At 41.6% G+C, this 16,793-nt stretch overlaps 1 protein-coding gene and 2 long non-coding RNA genes across 4 annotated transcripts; 2 read left to right on the top strand and 1 right to left on the bottom strand.

Moving 5' to 3' along the window:
* Positions 1-377: 377 nt before the first annotated feature.
* On the top strand, positions 378-1,788 carry LOC135115490 (uncharacterized). Its single transcript, XR_010276001.1, has 3 exons — positions 378-767; positions 1,238-1,344; positions 1,529-1,788. It is a non-coding gene; the product is annotated as an uncharacterized LOC135115490 (long non-coding RNA).
* LOC135115489 (ribosome-releasing factor 2, mitochondrial-like) lies at positions 1,449-10,430 on the bottom strand. Of its 2 annotated transcripts, XM_064032323.1 has the most exons (16): positions 10,198-10,430; positions 9,466-9,578; positions 8,844-8,957; positions 8,253-8,405; positions 7,556-7,796; positions 7,003-7,207; positions 6,433-6,657; positions 5,947-6,078; positions 5,199-5,343; positions 4,617-4,733; positions 3,915-4,061; positions 3,441-3,541; positions 2,790-2,975; positions 2,447-2,593; positions 1,905-2,143; positions 1,449-1,659 (listed from the first exon to the last, which is right to left on the bottom strand). In XM_064032323.1, exons 1-15 carry the CDS (start codon positions 10,299-10,301, stop codon positions 1,973-1,975), a joined length of 2,301 nt encoding a protein of 766 aa, XP_063888393.1. In that variant the 5' UTR covers positions 10,302-10,430; the 3' UTR covers positions 1,449-1,659; positions 1,905-1,972. The 2 variants fall into 2 exon arrangements, with proteins under 2 accessions (XP_063888393.1, XP_063888394.1); XM_064032324.1 differs by lacking the exon at positions 10,198-10,430 and having other exon boundaries at positions 8,844-8,993; positions 9,466-9,584.
* Positions 10,431-10,537: 107 nt separating this feature from the next.
* On the top strand, positions 10,538-11,999 carry LOC135115492 (uncharacterized). The gene is made up of 3 exons (XR_010276002.1): positions 10,538-10,715; positions 11,492-11,609; positions 11,967-11,999. It is a non-coding gene; the product is annotated as an uncharacterized LOC135115492 (long non-coding RNA).
* Positions 12,000-16,793: the final 4,794 nt, after the last annotated feature.

The following is a 16,793-nucleotide window of genomic DNA, read 5'->3' as shown; positions in this document are numbered from 1 at the left end:
TCTATCTATCTATCTATCTATCTATCTATCTATGTATCTATCTATCTATCTATCTATCTATCTATCTATATATATATATATATATATATATATATATATATATATATATATATATATATATATATATATATATATATATATATATATATATATATATATATATATATATATATATATATATATATATATATATATATATATATATAAAGGCTACATATAGTTTATTTACTAATTACACTTTGGATGTTAGTTATCTCTGTCATTTCATTAAGTTAAGAAAAACCGACTAACTAGGGCAGAGCTGTCCATTACCATTCATCTATTAACATTTACCTTCGGGGTGTTATTCTAATTTGGTATGTGATTCCAGTGTTAAAATATCTATACTTAGTCTAGTACAATTTGAAGCCAATATAATAAACATCTTTATGATTTCTGCTTCATACCTGTAACCTTCATTCTTGCCAGCATGTAATTACGAAATCATTGATAGCCCTCAAGACCATAACCACGTACATAATTGGTCCTTGAAATGGCTTGAATTTGACAGTACTAGATTAGGTGTTCCTATAATGTTAGACCACCGCCTTAACAACCCAGACGAGGCAATGAGTGACGTGGCACAGTGGTGGTGCTGGTGGTGGTGGTGGGTACTGTCTCGGTGTCTCGGGTCAGAGGTGAACCCTGAACCCGGTGAAGCCAAACAGAGGCCATTTCCATCCTGCGTGGAGTGCAGGCTCCTCACTCTACTTTCGTCCTTTGCCCAGGTAAGTTCTCCTCCAGGTGTTTTAGGGCATGATGTATTTCTAGTATGCGGATTGTTTTTAAAGGCTACATATATTACCTTGGTTGTTGAGGGTGTACGTGTTACTGATGTAGGATGTGTTGAGTTATCATTTGTCATCTAAATAGCAATGGATCCTCACGTATTCTTAAGGGAGGGCTAGGCTGTAGTAGAATATATACGTATTTTCAACGATGAAATTGAGTTATTATTACACGCCAACAACGATAAGCCTTTTGTTATTAAACTCGGTAGAATATCGAATATATTCTACTAGAGCCTAACTGTTCCGTAGTCTTTAAGTTGTTTAGGAAGGTGGTGATACAAGTTATTTAGGAAGTTAATGATAGCGTGCTAATTTAATAGGTTGTTAATGTCAATGCAAGTGGTTTGAGTTTCTGTTCATAGGTTATCAATTCGAATAGGTCTCGTTAAAACGAATTTGTGTTGCAGAATGTAGACATGAAATGCGTGGTGGCCGAGATGATTGGAGCAGGAGACAGGATTGAAAAATCCCCTGTGCGCACACCCATGGCTGCATGGTGTTTTGTGACCAGCTCGTAAGACACTTTTATTTGGATGCTTCATAATTTTACGGGCAAGTCCTGAACTTGTGAGAAGCTTTAACTCTGTTTAAGGTTTTGAGGTCCTAGAAAGTACAGAATTATATAAATTCTTTATTTACAGTTATTTACATTAGAAATTGTACTGAAGGATCAATGATTCATGAATGACATGTTCCAGACGAAGGGTTGGGAGCAGCATCTGCCACTGCCACAACCCCGCGCTGAGAAGGGCAGCGGCCACAGGAAAGCTTGTGGAAGCCTTCAGCCTTAAACATCTCCACCTCGCTCTCCGTCCACACAGACACACACCTGTAACAAAATGTGTCAGACTGGGCTGGCCACTGGTTGTGGTAAACAAGCTTCAGTGTTGTAAGAGTTCAGAGGACTCCCAATTATATTTTATTTATTTTTTTAATAAATGTTCTAGCTGAAAAATAATGTAATGTTTCTCTGGAGACTCTTTAAGGTATCATAAGACTCCTAAGAGGCAGTTTCCTGCAGGTTTTTGTAATTTCCTAGAAAGTACTTGAGTGAACTTTAACTGTGGGTCATACCTAGATTAAACTGAGTAGCTTAATCAAGCTGTCCCCCACACAGCTGAGGTGGCTTGCAATGGTGTACTTCACAAGGGTTGGAAGCCAGTCACTGCCTCAATGACAGCAGCTTGCTGGGAGGCATTCACCAGCTTGTAGTGGGACAGCTCCATGGAAAATGAAGCTGTGCCCGACGACAGGGTACGGATGGCAGTAGAGTAGCCCAGGAGTTCAGCAAGGGGACACTCCACCAGCAACACCTGCACAACATGAAGTGGAAGTATCTTTTAAAAGGCAAAGTAAAGGCACATTGATATCTGTAAAATGCTTCCACCAGAACACTGTCCCTGCATACATACACAACTCCAGAACACCCCAACATTATCCCTGCATACATACTATTTTCTCCACCAGAAAACACATTATCCTGATCCTGCATATATCTCCTCCAGAACACTATTCCTCTCCTCTGCCTCTTCCACTCTACCACACTCTCCCTCCACACTCCCTCTCCCTCCCCCACACTACCTTTCCACCAGCTCCATTTTCTATCACATACGTACCCTCATATTGTGGCGATGGGATATGTGCAGGACGTTTGCCCTTCTACGGGAAAGATCAGCCAGCAGAGTGGAGGTGTGGTCCTCCTCCGCTACAATCTCCAGCACCATGATTGGCTCCATCAGCTGGCATCCTCCTTCTGCCAGGACCTGTGCAAGGGAAGCCATTGTGAGAGGCCTGACAAAAAAATATTTCACAGACCTGGGAGTAAATTAAGTACTGAGACACTACAAAGGGATTTTATCTTGGTGTGAAGTGAGTAATTAGGAAGGCACAAAAATCAGTCACAAGAACCAATACTATTGATACAAGGGACAGGTGGTCATGCACACATCCTGGCCATACCTGTTGGAGACACTGAGCAGCAGCAGCAGCAACCATGGTCTCGGAGGTGCCCGGCCTGACCTCAAACCAGTGCAGGCCAACTTTGACATCCACCACCGGGCAGCCCAGTACTGGCCCGCTCCTGAGGCCTGAGCTGACACCCCGGTTGATGGCTGAGAGGTGGTAGCGGCGCAGAGACTGAAGGTTCTGTGGAGTGATGAAGGCAGTGGAAGTGAAATACTTCTAAAATAAAGGATACATTTTCATTTTTGTATGGGATAAGGATATAGAATGTTAAGACCCACTAACTAAAAATGGGTGACAAAGAGAAGCAAGAAAGACAATGGTGGTGAAGTACTCCTAAATTAAAGGATACATTTCCAAAACCAAGCCAGCATTTGCACAGGGTGAGGATATAGATGTGATGACCCACTAACCAAAAGTGAATAACAGAGACAAGAACAAATGCTGAGTGAAATAAAGTAAAAATACCAAGACTTATTACCAAAACAAAACCACAGTACAAAAAATTAGGAAACCAGGACGAGAGACAAGAAAACAAATCACAAAAACACATCCGAAGCATCTAAAACTGAGAATACAACCCTTGAACTAACAACAAAGAAAAAAACACCTGCTCTTCATTACTTCACCACATCATCATCACCTCACCTCCTGGTTGTCTGCAGAATACTCAAAGGAGACAGACTTGAACTTGTGGTCTTGGGAAGGAGAAATGGAGAGGACAATCTTAACCTGCTGCCGGCTGTCTCCTGTTTGGGGTAAGGTTGGCAGGATGAGTGACTGGCTGAGTGGGTAGAAGGACTTAGGTAGGACTGGATGGAGTTGTGATTGAGGGAGGCTAAATAGACAGATGAATAGAAGACAACTAGAGTGAAAAAAGTCTGGTAAGAGAACACCGCTGGAATTCTAAACCAAAATACATTAAAAAGCCGTCTGTCAAGGGAACAGTGTTGGAATTCAAAGCTAAAGTACACAAAAAAAGTCTGGTAGGAGAGTAGAAAACTAAAATACAATGTAAACAGTCAAGTAAGAGAACACGAAACCAAAATACATGAGAAAAACAGTCTGCCAAGAGAATAAAGTTGAAATTCTGAATCAAAACACATGAAAAACAAGACTCACCAATCATCTTGTCCACCTGGAGCGTGTGTGTGACAGGGACACCGCAGGTCTCCCGGTACGCCACCTGCAGCGGGCCCAGCTCTGCGTCCACCTTGTGTTCCTTGTGTATCCTGTCACGAATGATCTCCAAATGCAGTTCCCCCATTCCTGTGAACAGTGGCAACTTTGCCTTCTTGTTTGCCTTTCTGTTCAAGCTGCCTCATCCTAGCTCATCCTAACACACACAGAACACAGCACCTAACAGCACTGTCTGGCCTGTCTCCTCATCCTGGGTGACATGCAGGATTGGGTCATTCATTAGTTCCTGGTCACCTTTCTGTTAAAACTACTTTAACTGTTAGTCATTAGCTTTTCTTATATAGAGATTCCTTTCTTCTGTTTAATGGGGTTTTATATAATATATAGTTTGATATAATCCAGTATAATTTTCTTCTGTTCAGTGGAACTTCAAAATCTATAGTCTTAATACAATTCAGCTCCTTCCCTCTGTGCAATGGGACATTTTCATCTATAGTTTTATAAAATTCAGTATCATCTGTGCTTTGGGCCACCTTCTGTCAGACTGCCAGCCTGGTATACGCATAGATGGATAGATAATCTCAGCATCTACACCTCATCCCTCTCACAACAGACAAGACACAGCAAGGTACACTACAAGCCTCTACACCTCATCCCTCTCACTGCACACACAGAACACAGCACCTGAGAGCACTGTCTGGCCTGTCTCCTCATCCTGGGTGACATGCAAGCTTGGGTCCTCCCTCTCCAGCTGGACTAGTGCCATCTCCAGGGCCTTCTGCTGGGAAGTTGATGGTGCCTCTGGTGATAGAGAAAGCAGAGGTGGTGAAAGCTGAGTTAGCTGTTGAATGATCATGACAGTCCATACCATCTTTATCTGACAACTATTCAGATCTAATCTCCACCAAGTTAGATCCATGGCCATGATCCTTTACTTAATCTATTATACAAGCAGCAGGAAGAGGTAATTCCATGGAGTATAAAGTTGGGAGAAGCAGCTGATTGTAATGTACACAATCCTCACATAAATAAAAGCGAAGAACAGTGTCTTACAAATGTTTCAGTGCTTTATCTCACTTTTAACAGGATATATTACGAGTTGTTTAAGTTTTCAAGTGTGTTTTCATGATTGTAGCAACAGTATGACAAGAATTCTGCATCACCACTGGCAGGAACACACATGACAGCCTGACTAATCTTGCCTGTAGCCTATGAGAAGTCCTTACAAGAGAACAAAGCATGTAAGAATCTGTGGCCAAGTCTTACCCACAGAGCAGAAGAAGACTGGATCAGGCACCTCAACACCAAGCAGCGTGGGTGTTGTGTCCTCATCCCCCGTCACAGCCAGCTTCTTCTTGGCTGCGCTGGCCACTGCCTGACTCGCCACCAGTGTGTCTCCCGTGTTGGTGCCCTGATGGAAGACTGACGTGAATGGAAGGAAGACTGACGATTGTTGCTTCTCTATTGACTTTTGTCCCTAGCTTAGGTGATGGCTACCAGTGCAATGCTGGTCAGAGGTCAAGGAGCCTGTCACAGATACTCCCTTAACATTACATCCTGTGATCTGCTAAGAATCCATCAATTGTCAGGCTTTGTAAGGACACTGTGGCGGGCAGCAGATAACATAGCTTAGGAATGAGGGAAATGCTAAACAGTGCAGTATATTACTTGATTACTGAAAAGACTACACCTTTACTGAGTATACAGAAATGAACCACCACAAGATAAAGATGCAAATTTTTCCTTTTTCTATGAGTAAAAAGTAAAGCAATGTTGTGTTATGCCTAAGAAAATTTGCCCGATTACTGACCGAGCCACCTTTGCTGAGTATACAGAGATGAACCACTGTAAGAGAAAGAGTTTTCCCTTTCCTGTGAATAAAAAGCAAAGGAGTGTTACATCATGCCTTCACGTAACACAAACTTTGCCATTCACCAACTATCTGTGACAATGTTTACCTGATCACACATTCACAGACACATTCACAGACAAACGGGCAGACAGACTGACACACCTTCAGCCCAGTGACGACCACAATGTTCCCGGCCTCCACTGATGCCACTTCCTTGTAGTGATCAGCATATGCAATGAGGACCTGACCCAACTTCTCGCTGCGGCTTCCATTTACGTTGTACACTCGCTGGCCCTGCAGTACAAACACAGGAATACAACACCTCTCATCTACCAATCCAATCATCATCATCATCTAATGTGTCCTTATTTTCTCTTATGAATGGCTTATGAGTCTCTCTTACACACTGAAATCATCCCACAAACACAGGAACTTTCATACAGGGACTGCCACATGTAGGCCTGACAGCTTCTTACAACTTCCCTTATGTTCTTAAATACCTCTCATAACTCACCACTTAGTACACTAAAACATACACACAGACCTTTCCAAAGTGGCTGAAATACACACACAGGCATGTAAGCACAGAGCAACCTACCAAGACCTCACACAACACACCACTTACTACACCATAACACACAAACCAACCTTTTCCAAGCAGCCAGAATAGACACGCAGGTACGTCAGAATGCCTCCTCTTTGTTTGTCATGGACGATCTTGAAGGCCAAGGCACACAGGTTGGGGGTGTAGAGGCTGAGGGCAGGGGGCTGAGTGGCATCTCTGGGGGAGGGAAGGAAGTCCACCACAGCATTCATCATCGGCTGCACACCCACATTCTTGTAGGAGCTTCCCACCAGTACTGGCACGGCTTCCTGTGTGGGTGATCATGTGGTTGTAGTGTCAGGGTGCCATTCTCATCTCCCCTCATCGTGTAAACTCTGGAACTCCCTGCCTGCTTCTGTATTTCCCCTTATGTGTGTCTTGAACTCTTTCAAAAGGGATGTTCAAGGCACTTCTCTAATTTTGGAGAATTTCACCTCTACTCTTTAGGGACTGGCACCATTCCTATCTTCCCTCATAATGTAGCTTCTAGAACTCCTTGACTGCCTTCACTAATACACTCTGGTCACCCCATATCTCCTCACATCATCCTCATTTCACCTCAAGCTTTTTCCATTAGTCTAACATGCGAAGACAAGTACAAGGAACCCACCTACCTGGCTGAGAGTCACCCTGCGGACAGCCTCCCTCATCAGCGGGGCAGGCACATTCTCCAGGGACTCCTGCTCCAGCACATACTCTGCCAGGGGTGTGTCCAGGTCTGCCAGCTTGTCTATCAACTCACACCGGGCCAGCTGTGCCTCGTCCCACACCTCCTCCTCTGGGGTGAGGGCACGCTGGAGGTACTGTCTGCCACGGTCACTGTAAGAGGGAGATGGTAAATGTTGTCGGCATTATTCAGAATTTGTTCGTCACTGAGGGTGGCCGTGATAGGCATGATCTTATTCTCTATGACAAGTGTTGTCCATACTTTGTTACTCCATCAGTGGGCCTTTTTTTTCTTTTTTTATCACAATTGACCTTTTTCGAGTGTTTTTTTCTGTTATCCTTTTTTATCAGACTTGTTGCCCTTGACTAAAGCCCCTCTTGTATATGAAAAAAGAAAAATAAATCACACACTGTTCTATTTTCTTCTCCTACATTCAAGGACCTCTCTCTAACTTAACAATGTAGTAACAAAACTTTGCTCTAACACATCCAGCATCTCACCTTGAGCTGAGGTCCCACTCCAGCCTCTGCAAAGTGACGAGGTCCACCAGGCCACGGAACAGCTTGCCCTGGCCCAGGGGGAGGTGTAGCAGAAGTGGCAGGACATGCAGCTTGTCCCTGATGGAGCTGAGGCAGAGGGACACACTGGCAGCGGGCTTGTCCATCTTGTTGAGGTAGATGAAGCGAGGCACCCTGTAGCGGTCTGCCTGCCGCCACACCGTCAGTGTTTGTGCCTCCACACCTGGGGACGACAGAGCTGGTATTAAAATCCTTCCTATAAAGTTCCTATAAGTATATTGATACAGGAAGTGATGTCACATAGCCCAGTCAATCTCATATCTAACTAAAACTAATACAAGGACAAATTAACTGCTTTTTACTTTTACTAAGTCCCCCACAAAGATCAAGAAGTAGAAGATAAGATAGATAAAGGTATTTGCCTGATACTGAGATAACTGGTCTTTAAATGCTTCCTATAAAACTCAATTATTAAGTACACTGCTGCATGAAGTGATATCAGATATCCGAAGTAAATTTCATATCTATAAATTGATTAAACATTAGTACTCGTACATGGACAAATGAACTGCTTTATGTTAAGACCTCCACAAAAACTAAGGAGAACCGAAAGTTCCCTCCCCCTTCCCCAGTCACCTTATCCCCTGTGCTGCCTCCCAGCCCCAGCCTGTCCCCTCACCAGCAGAAGCATCCAGGATGGCCACGGCCCCATCCAGCACTCTGAGAGAACGCTCCACCTCCATGGTGAAGTCCACATGGCCTGGCGTGTCCACAAGGTTGATGCGGTGGTCAGCCCAGGGCAGGGTGATGGCGGCTGAGGTGATGGTGATCCCTGCCAGAGTGATGGTGGTGTCAGGATGTGGAACACCCTGCCTGTGCCTGTGTTTATCACTATTTTTGACTAACTGTTGTCTGAAGATCTCTCTCTCTCACCATAACTTTGTGTTTCACTTTTCAGATTGTATCTTCAGTGGGTCTATTTTCTTCAGCCTTTTTATTGCCCTTGGCTAGAGCCACACTTACACAACAAAGGATGTCATGATGGGCAGGATGCTGCAAGAAGCCAGTCCCTGAATAAAACATGCCTACTTGTATCCACCTATCATCCCTTATTCATAAATTGCTCTATTCTTCTTTTAAAGCTCCTTACGGACTCAGCATTAAAAACCTGATCAATTAAGCTGGGTTACCTCAAACACACACCCACAGATGGATAGATATACTTTACTGACACAGCTAGCAGTCACATAACACACGGCCACACACTTGCCTCTCTCCCGCTCCTGGTCCAAGTAGTCCATGACAGTGTCCCCGTGGTGCACCTCCCCCAGCGTTCTGGTCACTCCCCCGTAGAACAACATGCGTTCCGTGGTGGTGGTCTTGCCTGGGAGGAACAGCACAGGTCAGGCGTGTGGAGGCTCTTCAGAAAGTACGTGAAATTTACTTAAAACTATTCAAAACAATTAGGACTTCTTATGGTATGTAAAGTCTATTTTGATTTTACTTAGCTTTCTCAGCAGCAATCCTAAGATGCTGTTAAGGGGTTCATCTAGTGAGAGGACTTGACTGATCATCTCTGGCCTATGAAAATCTACTGGCCTCAAACACTATTATTATTTTTTTAGATACATAAAGTTTATTTGAAATTGAGTAAGTTTCCTATGCAACAACCCTGAGATGCTGGAAGAGGACTTGGCTGGTCATCTCTTTGGCCTTTAAAATATATAAGAATTTTTTCAATACATGAAATCAGTTTAAATTTCAATAAGTTTCTAATGCACTGTTCCTGAATATTTATGAAGTACTCTAGACTGATCACCCATGTGGCCTTTGGAAATAATCCACACAAAAGAATAAAATGTCTGGAATGCAGTCGCCTGTTTATACATCACCTGCATCAATGTGTGCCATGATGCCAATATTCCGGATGTGGTCGAGGCTCTGCAGGTGGTCCCGGAGTGGTGCTGGAGGGGGACCATTGTTGCCGGGGGGCTGTGGGCAGTGTCTGGAAGAGAGGCAAGATGGTGTTGTACAAAAATGAAGGCAAAACAGTGTTCTACAAAATGTTCTACAAAATGAAGGCAGGAGAAAATTGAGCCAAGTGACATTTTTGCCATATCATTTCATGCTGGTACAAAAATACATCAATATATTAAATTGCTCATACAAGAATCCAATTAGCATAGGAAAAAGTTTTCCAGAGACAGACATGGAATGCTCTACCTCAATCAGTTGTTTTCATCTCTAACCTTCCGGCATTTGAAAGTTCTCTCAGATTTTCATGGGGGAAGAACTGTACAAATATTTTAAAATTTGACCTCCCCCACCCTAAAATCCAGCTTTCCTACCAGGTCCCCATGTTTGTTGAGGATAGGGAAGGAGATATTGATGAAAGACATGAAAGCCGTGTTCTGCATTTTTCCTCTAATTTGCACATATGATGCACCATCCAACTCGCAGTAGTGTTAATTCCTTATGTAATCTTTGTTTACAAGAGCTGGAGGACCTACGGAGTGCAGCTTCCTTGCCTTTGCCCGTAGTGGTAAGGGTCAAGAAGCCCACCGGGTTAGAAGGCAGTGTTCTACAAAATGAAGGCAAGACTGTTCTACAAAATAAACACTCACCTGGTATGTGTGAGATGCAAGTGTCTCAGAGGCGGCGACACACACACCCCAGCAGACACACACCGCCACCACCACACCCTGCCACACACCGCCGCCACGCTCATCTCACACTGCAGTCAAGCCTCATATCACGTCCCAACCCCTCATCTGACAGGTCCTCATTACTATTCACTAGTACCCCGTGACAAGACGGCCTCGTGGATGACTAGTGCGTGGAGGACTGGAGGTAGCACAAACAAATATTATTAAAAGAATCAAACTCGCTTATATAAGTACTTATAGAGAGTTTAGTTTCTCATAAATAGACTTGAATCCTTCTCTCGATCTTGGCTCTCTCCCTTATACAGAGTCAGCTGATAACCAAAACATTAAAGGGAAGACAGGAAGTGAGAAGTTAATTTTTAGTGAATAATAACATGAATACTGATAATTCAAAGTGAAGAACGGAAGAGGAAAGGAAGAGGAGGAGGAGAAGGAAGAGAAGAGAAGGAGATACGTGATATACGAAGTGATATAAGGTATGATAAAAGAAAAGGAGGAGGAGCAAGAGGTGAGATTATGACACTCGTAGAGTAATGGGATCCTGCGGGCTGTCGGTAGGTTCATTCCCAACTCGGACCGGACAGCCACCAACTCCTCTATACTCAGCAGGCATGTATGGTAACGAAAGCAATTGTCTTAAAAATTTGTATATTTCATTGTCATTTGTGTAGGCAGAGTTCTTAGACCAAACTGCCTGTCCTCAGTGAAAGGCACAAGCACGCATAACCACATCTGGAGAGAACACGTGGTAGCTTGCCAAACACTTGCCTCAAAATTAAGTATCAATTCTTCAACTTTTAATTGTTCTCCCAGGATTTCCTTAATCTTGCTGAACATTCTTATAGTCTCTGTGTCTCTTACTAGACATTAAATAAAAGGGGCATTTGTTTTATGTTTCCATCACTTTGCATGAATATGTGAATGTTAAAAAGCTGTGAGGGGCTGCCTCACAACCTAAGGTTTAGATTTGAGTTGGCAATAAAAGTAGCCCGAGTTGGTCGTTCAGAATGGTCTGAGTTGGTATTCCAGAATGGCCTGAATTAGTTGAGATGACAGTCCTGTTGATATTTCAGAATGGTCTGAGTTAGACGTAACCCCTGCCAGTACGAGCTCCAGGTTATGCATCTCTCTCTCTCTCTCATACAACATAGAATAAACACATAAATAAATACAAACTCCCAAACATGAATACTTGATTATTTAGTGATAAAGCAGGAATACATGACAGGTTCTGCTTCTATTGGCCACACAGACACTCCCCCAGGATGGGCATACTGCTGTCTTGCTGTGGTGGTGGTGGTGGTGGTGGTGGCGGTGGTGGTGGCAGTCCTTCCTCCAACTACAACAGCATGTCCAGCTCAGTTGATCCAGTAAGTTGTGTTAATTGCCTCTGCTGCTCTTAACCTAAAAAATTAATGTACTACCTTTTGAAAATATTTGAGCAGGTGGCAGGATGTGGAGGAGGAGTCCGGCTTACTGCTAACTCTGCGCTGCCTCAACTCAGAAGCACTGACAGCGTAATGTGCACTGTGCAAGCCCAGTGTATTTGGCGCATTATGAATCATGTGAATGAGTGCCTTATTTCCTTCCCCAGTAAGTGACAAGGAGTGAGATGACAGTATGAGGTGCATTATGAATCACGTGAATGAGTACCTTATTGTCTTCCCCAGTGAGTGACAAGATCAGTGAGACGACATGAGTTAGTACCTTATTTTCTTCCACAACAGGACACAAGACGCAGGCAGATGGCAGAGGCAGCAGAGGCGAGGATGAAAGCTCACGAGGGCCGCGGCTTGAAGAATCCTGAGGCGCTGAAGCTGAGGCAGAAGAAGATTGAAGAGCTGGAGCGAAAGCAGGCAGAAGGAGAAATGCAGGGTGAAGGAGGACTTAGGGTGAAGATATATGGCATTTGTATGACTATTCTTAAACATCTTGGATTCTCTTGATGACTTTTTAAATGCCACTTAAATTATTTCTATCACTGATACAAAATACATGTTAAACTATCACTATAATAAGAAAAAATTACTCTTGGAAATCTTAACTTCCACTAGAGCTGAAATGTTTAAGAATGCAAATCATAGTTTCAATAAAATCCAAGGTAACATGAAATTCTGTACCAGTCTAAGGTTCAGTAAACTTGTGAACACATATTACAGACTTGCACTGCCTCAGGAATGGTTTGAGTTATATTAATGCCTTTTTTCTTTCTTTTCCTTTCAGTGGCAAGTGAATTGAGGATGACGGATTTACTGCTAGCTTAATATGAACTGAAATGATCATCCATACACATCATGTCATACTTCATTTTTGCTGTTTTATTACTTTTTATTCCACTCTCTCTCAGTCTCTCTGCTCATTAAATTCACAAATAATCAAAAGTTTTCTTTACTCTCACTGATAAATAATAAAATGATTTTTCTATATCACCTTTATAATTACTCTTCTGTTTTCCATTTTTATATCATCTTTATATATAGTAATGCCTTAGCTGTGTGCACTTGATATTCATGTTCTTTTTTATTCGTATTGCAGTGTATTTTTATTGTGTGTGTGTGTGTGTTGAAACTGTGGTCCATATTTGCAAACATTTCACTTCCTCATCTTGACAACTTTCAACATACTCTAAATAAAATCATTGGCACCTTCTGGGCAATTTTCATGAGTCTAGTCACAGCTTAACAAGAATCCTGTATCATCAATGAGAGAAAAATTAATAAATAAAAATAAACACTCATGAAAACTTAACAAATTATCTCTGTGGCCTTTGAAAACAGTCCTGATGAGAGAACCAAGTGTTTCAGAATGTGAACCGAAGACAGCCAGTGCAATTAGCCCACTGTGATGAGAGGAGAAGCACGCAGCAATGGTGTACGTAATAAGTAGAGTATACAGTGCTATAGTTTATCACAAAGTCACACAACACACTTCCTGCCTCTATGTTTCCTCTCAGTCTGAAGTCCTCTAAGAATTTATCATTTATTAAGTTTTATGAGATCATAAGTGGATCCGAGGATGTAAGGTTGAGGGGAAATGCAACACAGTGGTAGTGAGTGAGCAGGATAGGTCAGAGTTTTGTACACACAGGTATAGTACTTTGTGTAGGATTTTATACTTAATACGAACTCCCCAGCAAGTGTTCAGTCAGTTGATGCCTTGTGTCATGCCTCTGTAAGTGTGTGTGTGTGTGTGTGTGTGTGTGTGTGTGTTCCTGTGTTATCTGCTACATTTCATAAAGCTAAGAGTACAACCTTCACTCTTCTATTCTTATCCTGTCACACTGTACAGCATTACTCTCTCTCTCTCTCTCTCTCTCTCTCTCTCTCTCTCCCTACACTTTGTAAAGGCAAGCATAATATATATATATATATATATATATATATATATATATATATATATATATATATATATATATATATATATATATATATATATATATATATATATATATATATATATATATATATATATATATATATATATATAATATTGAAAATACACCCGTTAGTTTTACTTACACCTTTCCTGCAAAAGCAACAAGTTAACTGCAGATTCTGGAATAATATGAAGTAGTTTGATTCATTTAAAATGTAACTATTTTTCTTATCAAATTAGAGGAGTAAATCAATGACGTGTTGTTGATTTGTACTTTTTTCGTGGTAAGAATAATTTCCAAGTTGTACACCCTAAGTTATGTGCTAAAATAATTCTGTAGGTAGGAGTTAATAATAATATTTCTCTGTCCCACTAACGTCTTGACACATCATTTCCAAAACACGTCCAAAAGTAAACGTTAAAAAATATGTATGTACTTCAGCAGGAATCAATACTCATCCCATCTGTGTCCAGTCAACTTGGTAATACAGCAAGAATATTCACAGATTGAGTCACTGATAAAATAAAAAAAAAAGCGCAATGGAAGAGTTAGCTATGCATATGTACAGTTGTGGTAAGAAGTCACGTCACACTTGCATTCACTACCAGAGTTTATGCTTGTATTCATAAGCACTGGCATTTTATCTACAACACTTTCAACAGGGATTATTGGAAGAGGGGTTTTCAAGGGTATTCATACTTCCAGTAATAAATTAACAACACTGGCATGCTGTCTTGACCACTTTTAACAGGTTCTAGTGGAAGTTACTGAAGTTTTCAAGGATGTTATGATTCTAGTAATAGATTAACAGCACTAACATTTTTTCAGCAGATTCTGGTTGAAGATATTGAGTTTTTCAAGGTTGTTCTCAAGACTCCAGTAATAGATTAACACTGGCATTTTACCTTGATCACTTTTAACAGGTTCTGGTGAATGCTATTGGAGTTTTCCAGAATTTTCTCATGATTTCAATACTAGTTCAATAAGCACCTTGCATTATCAGTTGGAAAAACACCCATGAGAACACACCTACTCCTTTCTGTGGCTTCAGGAGACAGACCAAGGCATTTAAGAATACATGCCTTAGCATTTCTCATCAACCTTACATCCTCTGGTCTGCTGACATTCTCCTTACAAAGCTAGAGAACTGATGGACTGCCAGCAGACCACAGTACTTATGACTGCAAGAAACATGGCAGTGGGAGTGAGTGCATATGTTACTTGACTTTGACTCACACCAGCAATGAAAGAGGGAAGGAAGGAAGGGAGTGAGTGAGTTTGGATAATGAAGGTTACAAAGAAAAAAGTACCTCGCCTTATCCTTCTTCATTCTAAAATTATCGTAGGTACAAAGTTAGGTTTCTGTAGTAGTATGTAGGAAGGAAAACTTCAAAAAAGATATATAAATTTGTGACAATATGTACGTATGGGAGGGAAGGGGTTATTTAATTTTTTCTGTTCGATATATATATTTATACGAGCGTATGTATACGTGGTATTTCTTCCCTGCCAGACCATGTAGCTTTGCTAACAGGGGATGAATACTTTGTGATACTGCATAAAATAGTACTGTATATTGTAGTAGTAACTCCTTCGTCCTCACTGTCCTAAGTAAATTTTGCACTCTGAAGTTATGTATAAATATTGCAGATCTTCTTCAGCAACTTGTGCACACTCTTTCATCCACTTAAATGTAGCAAAGTTGCATATAAATTAAAGTTTACATGTAAGGGAAATCAGGAATAAGATAACACAGTAAGAAGACAGGCAGATGATGCAAGATGATGCGCAAGGTAATGGAACTGAAAGGTGCAGAGATAATAATTATAAAAGCATGTAAAGGCATAAAAAAGAAGCTGGTAAGGTGTGAGACAAGTTTAACCATTAGGAAATTCAGAAATAAGCTAATACCAAAAGAACACAGGCTGGGAGATGAAGAGAGATGATGTGACTGGCAATGGAGGTGAAAGATGCAGAGATAGTGGTAATAAAAGCATGAGAAGGCATAGAGAAGCTGATAAGGTGTGACACAAGTTCATGCCTAATAGAAAGTCATAGGCAGGTATGAAGTTAAAGTGTGTCATGCCAAGTAAGACAACCATGTAAGGAGTGACAGAAGTTAAGACTGTTAGCAATAGTGGTAATAGGTCATAGCAAGAGGCAAGGAGTGGTAAAATCTTTCAGCTGGTGATAGTAGCATGTGATGGGATGTAAAATGAAGGACAAATGGAGCTGAAATCTGAAATGTGGTAAATGGAAGGAAAATGATGGAAGGACAGAAGAGGGAAAAGCAATGAAGCAGATAATGTGGTGAATGATATGAATGAAAGGAAGGAAGACAGGAAGGAAGGAAGGAAGGAAGGAAGGAAGGAAGGAAGGAAGGAAGGAAGGAAGGAAGTGAAGAGAAAGACTAAAAATGAAGTGAGTGCATCAAGCTGAGTGAGAGTGAGGATGTAGGAGCCGTGGTGCCAGGGTGCCGAGCCACCACCACCACAACTGCTACCACTGCTGCCACCACAACAGTGTGGCATGGTGGGTGGAAGTGGAAGCAGAGAGAGAGAGAGAGAGAGAGAGAGAGAGAGAGAGAGAGAGAGAGAGAGAGAGAGAGAGAGAGAGAGAGAGAGAGAGAGAGAGAGAGAGAGAGAAAATTAACATACATATTACACAACATTTACATCATTATTCCATTTTATTATAAATAATTAGACATCCTTTAAATTAGATCTAAAAAAAAAAAACAGACCAAAAAGACGACAAACGTACGTACGCTTAAAAAGAGAACATAGAAATAAAAATAATAAAAGAACATGAAAAAAGTTAATAATAATAATAATAATAATAATAAAAAATTCAATCCTTAACTCAGGGGGGAAAAAAAAAAACGGAAATATCAGAATTACCTACTAAAGTTAAGAATAACATAAAATCCGTGCCTGCAGAACACCGGCCTCCCAACCCTATGCTGGGAACACCCACCCAACGACACTGAGAAACAACTTGTACAAGACCAATACTAATGCCTCTTCACTGTGCTGCTTGGAAACGCCACCAATGTCTGTTACTGTCCACACCTGCATTGCCACCCTGGGCCCCCTCCACCCCCCCTCCCCTCCCTGTCCACTACTCCACTACACCACTCCACCCCACTTTGCTTCCTCTGCCTCTTCCTTCTCCATTA

This window comes from Scylla paramamosain, chromosome 29 (genome assembly GCF_035594125.1).
Source record: "Scylla paramamosain isolate STU-SP2022 chromosome 29, ASM3559412v1, whole genome shotgun sequence".
NCBI classification, from domain to species: Eukaryota; Metazoa; Arthropoda; class Malacostraca; order Decapoda; family Portunidae; genus Scylla; species Scylla paramamosain.
Note: the sequence above shows the minus strand (reverse complement) of the source record. Positions and strands in the feature narration are given on the sequence as shown.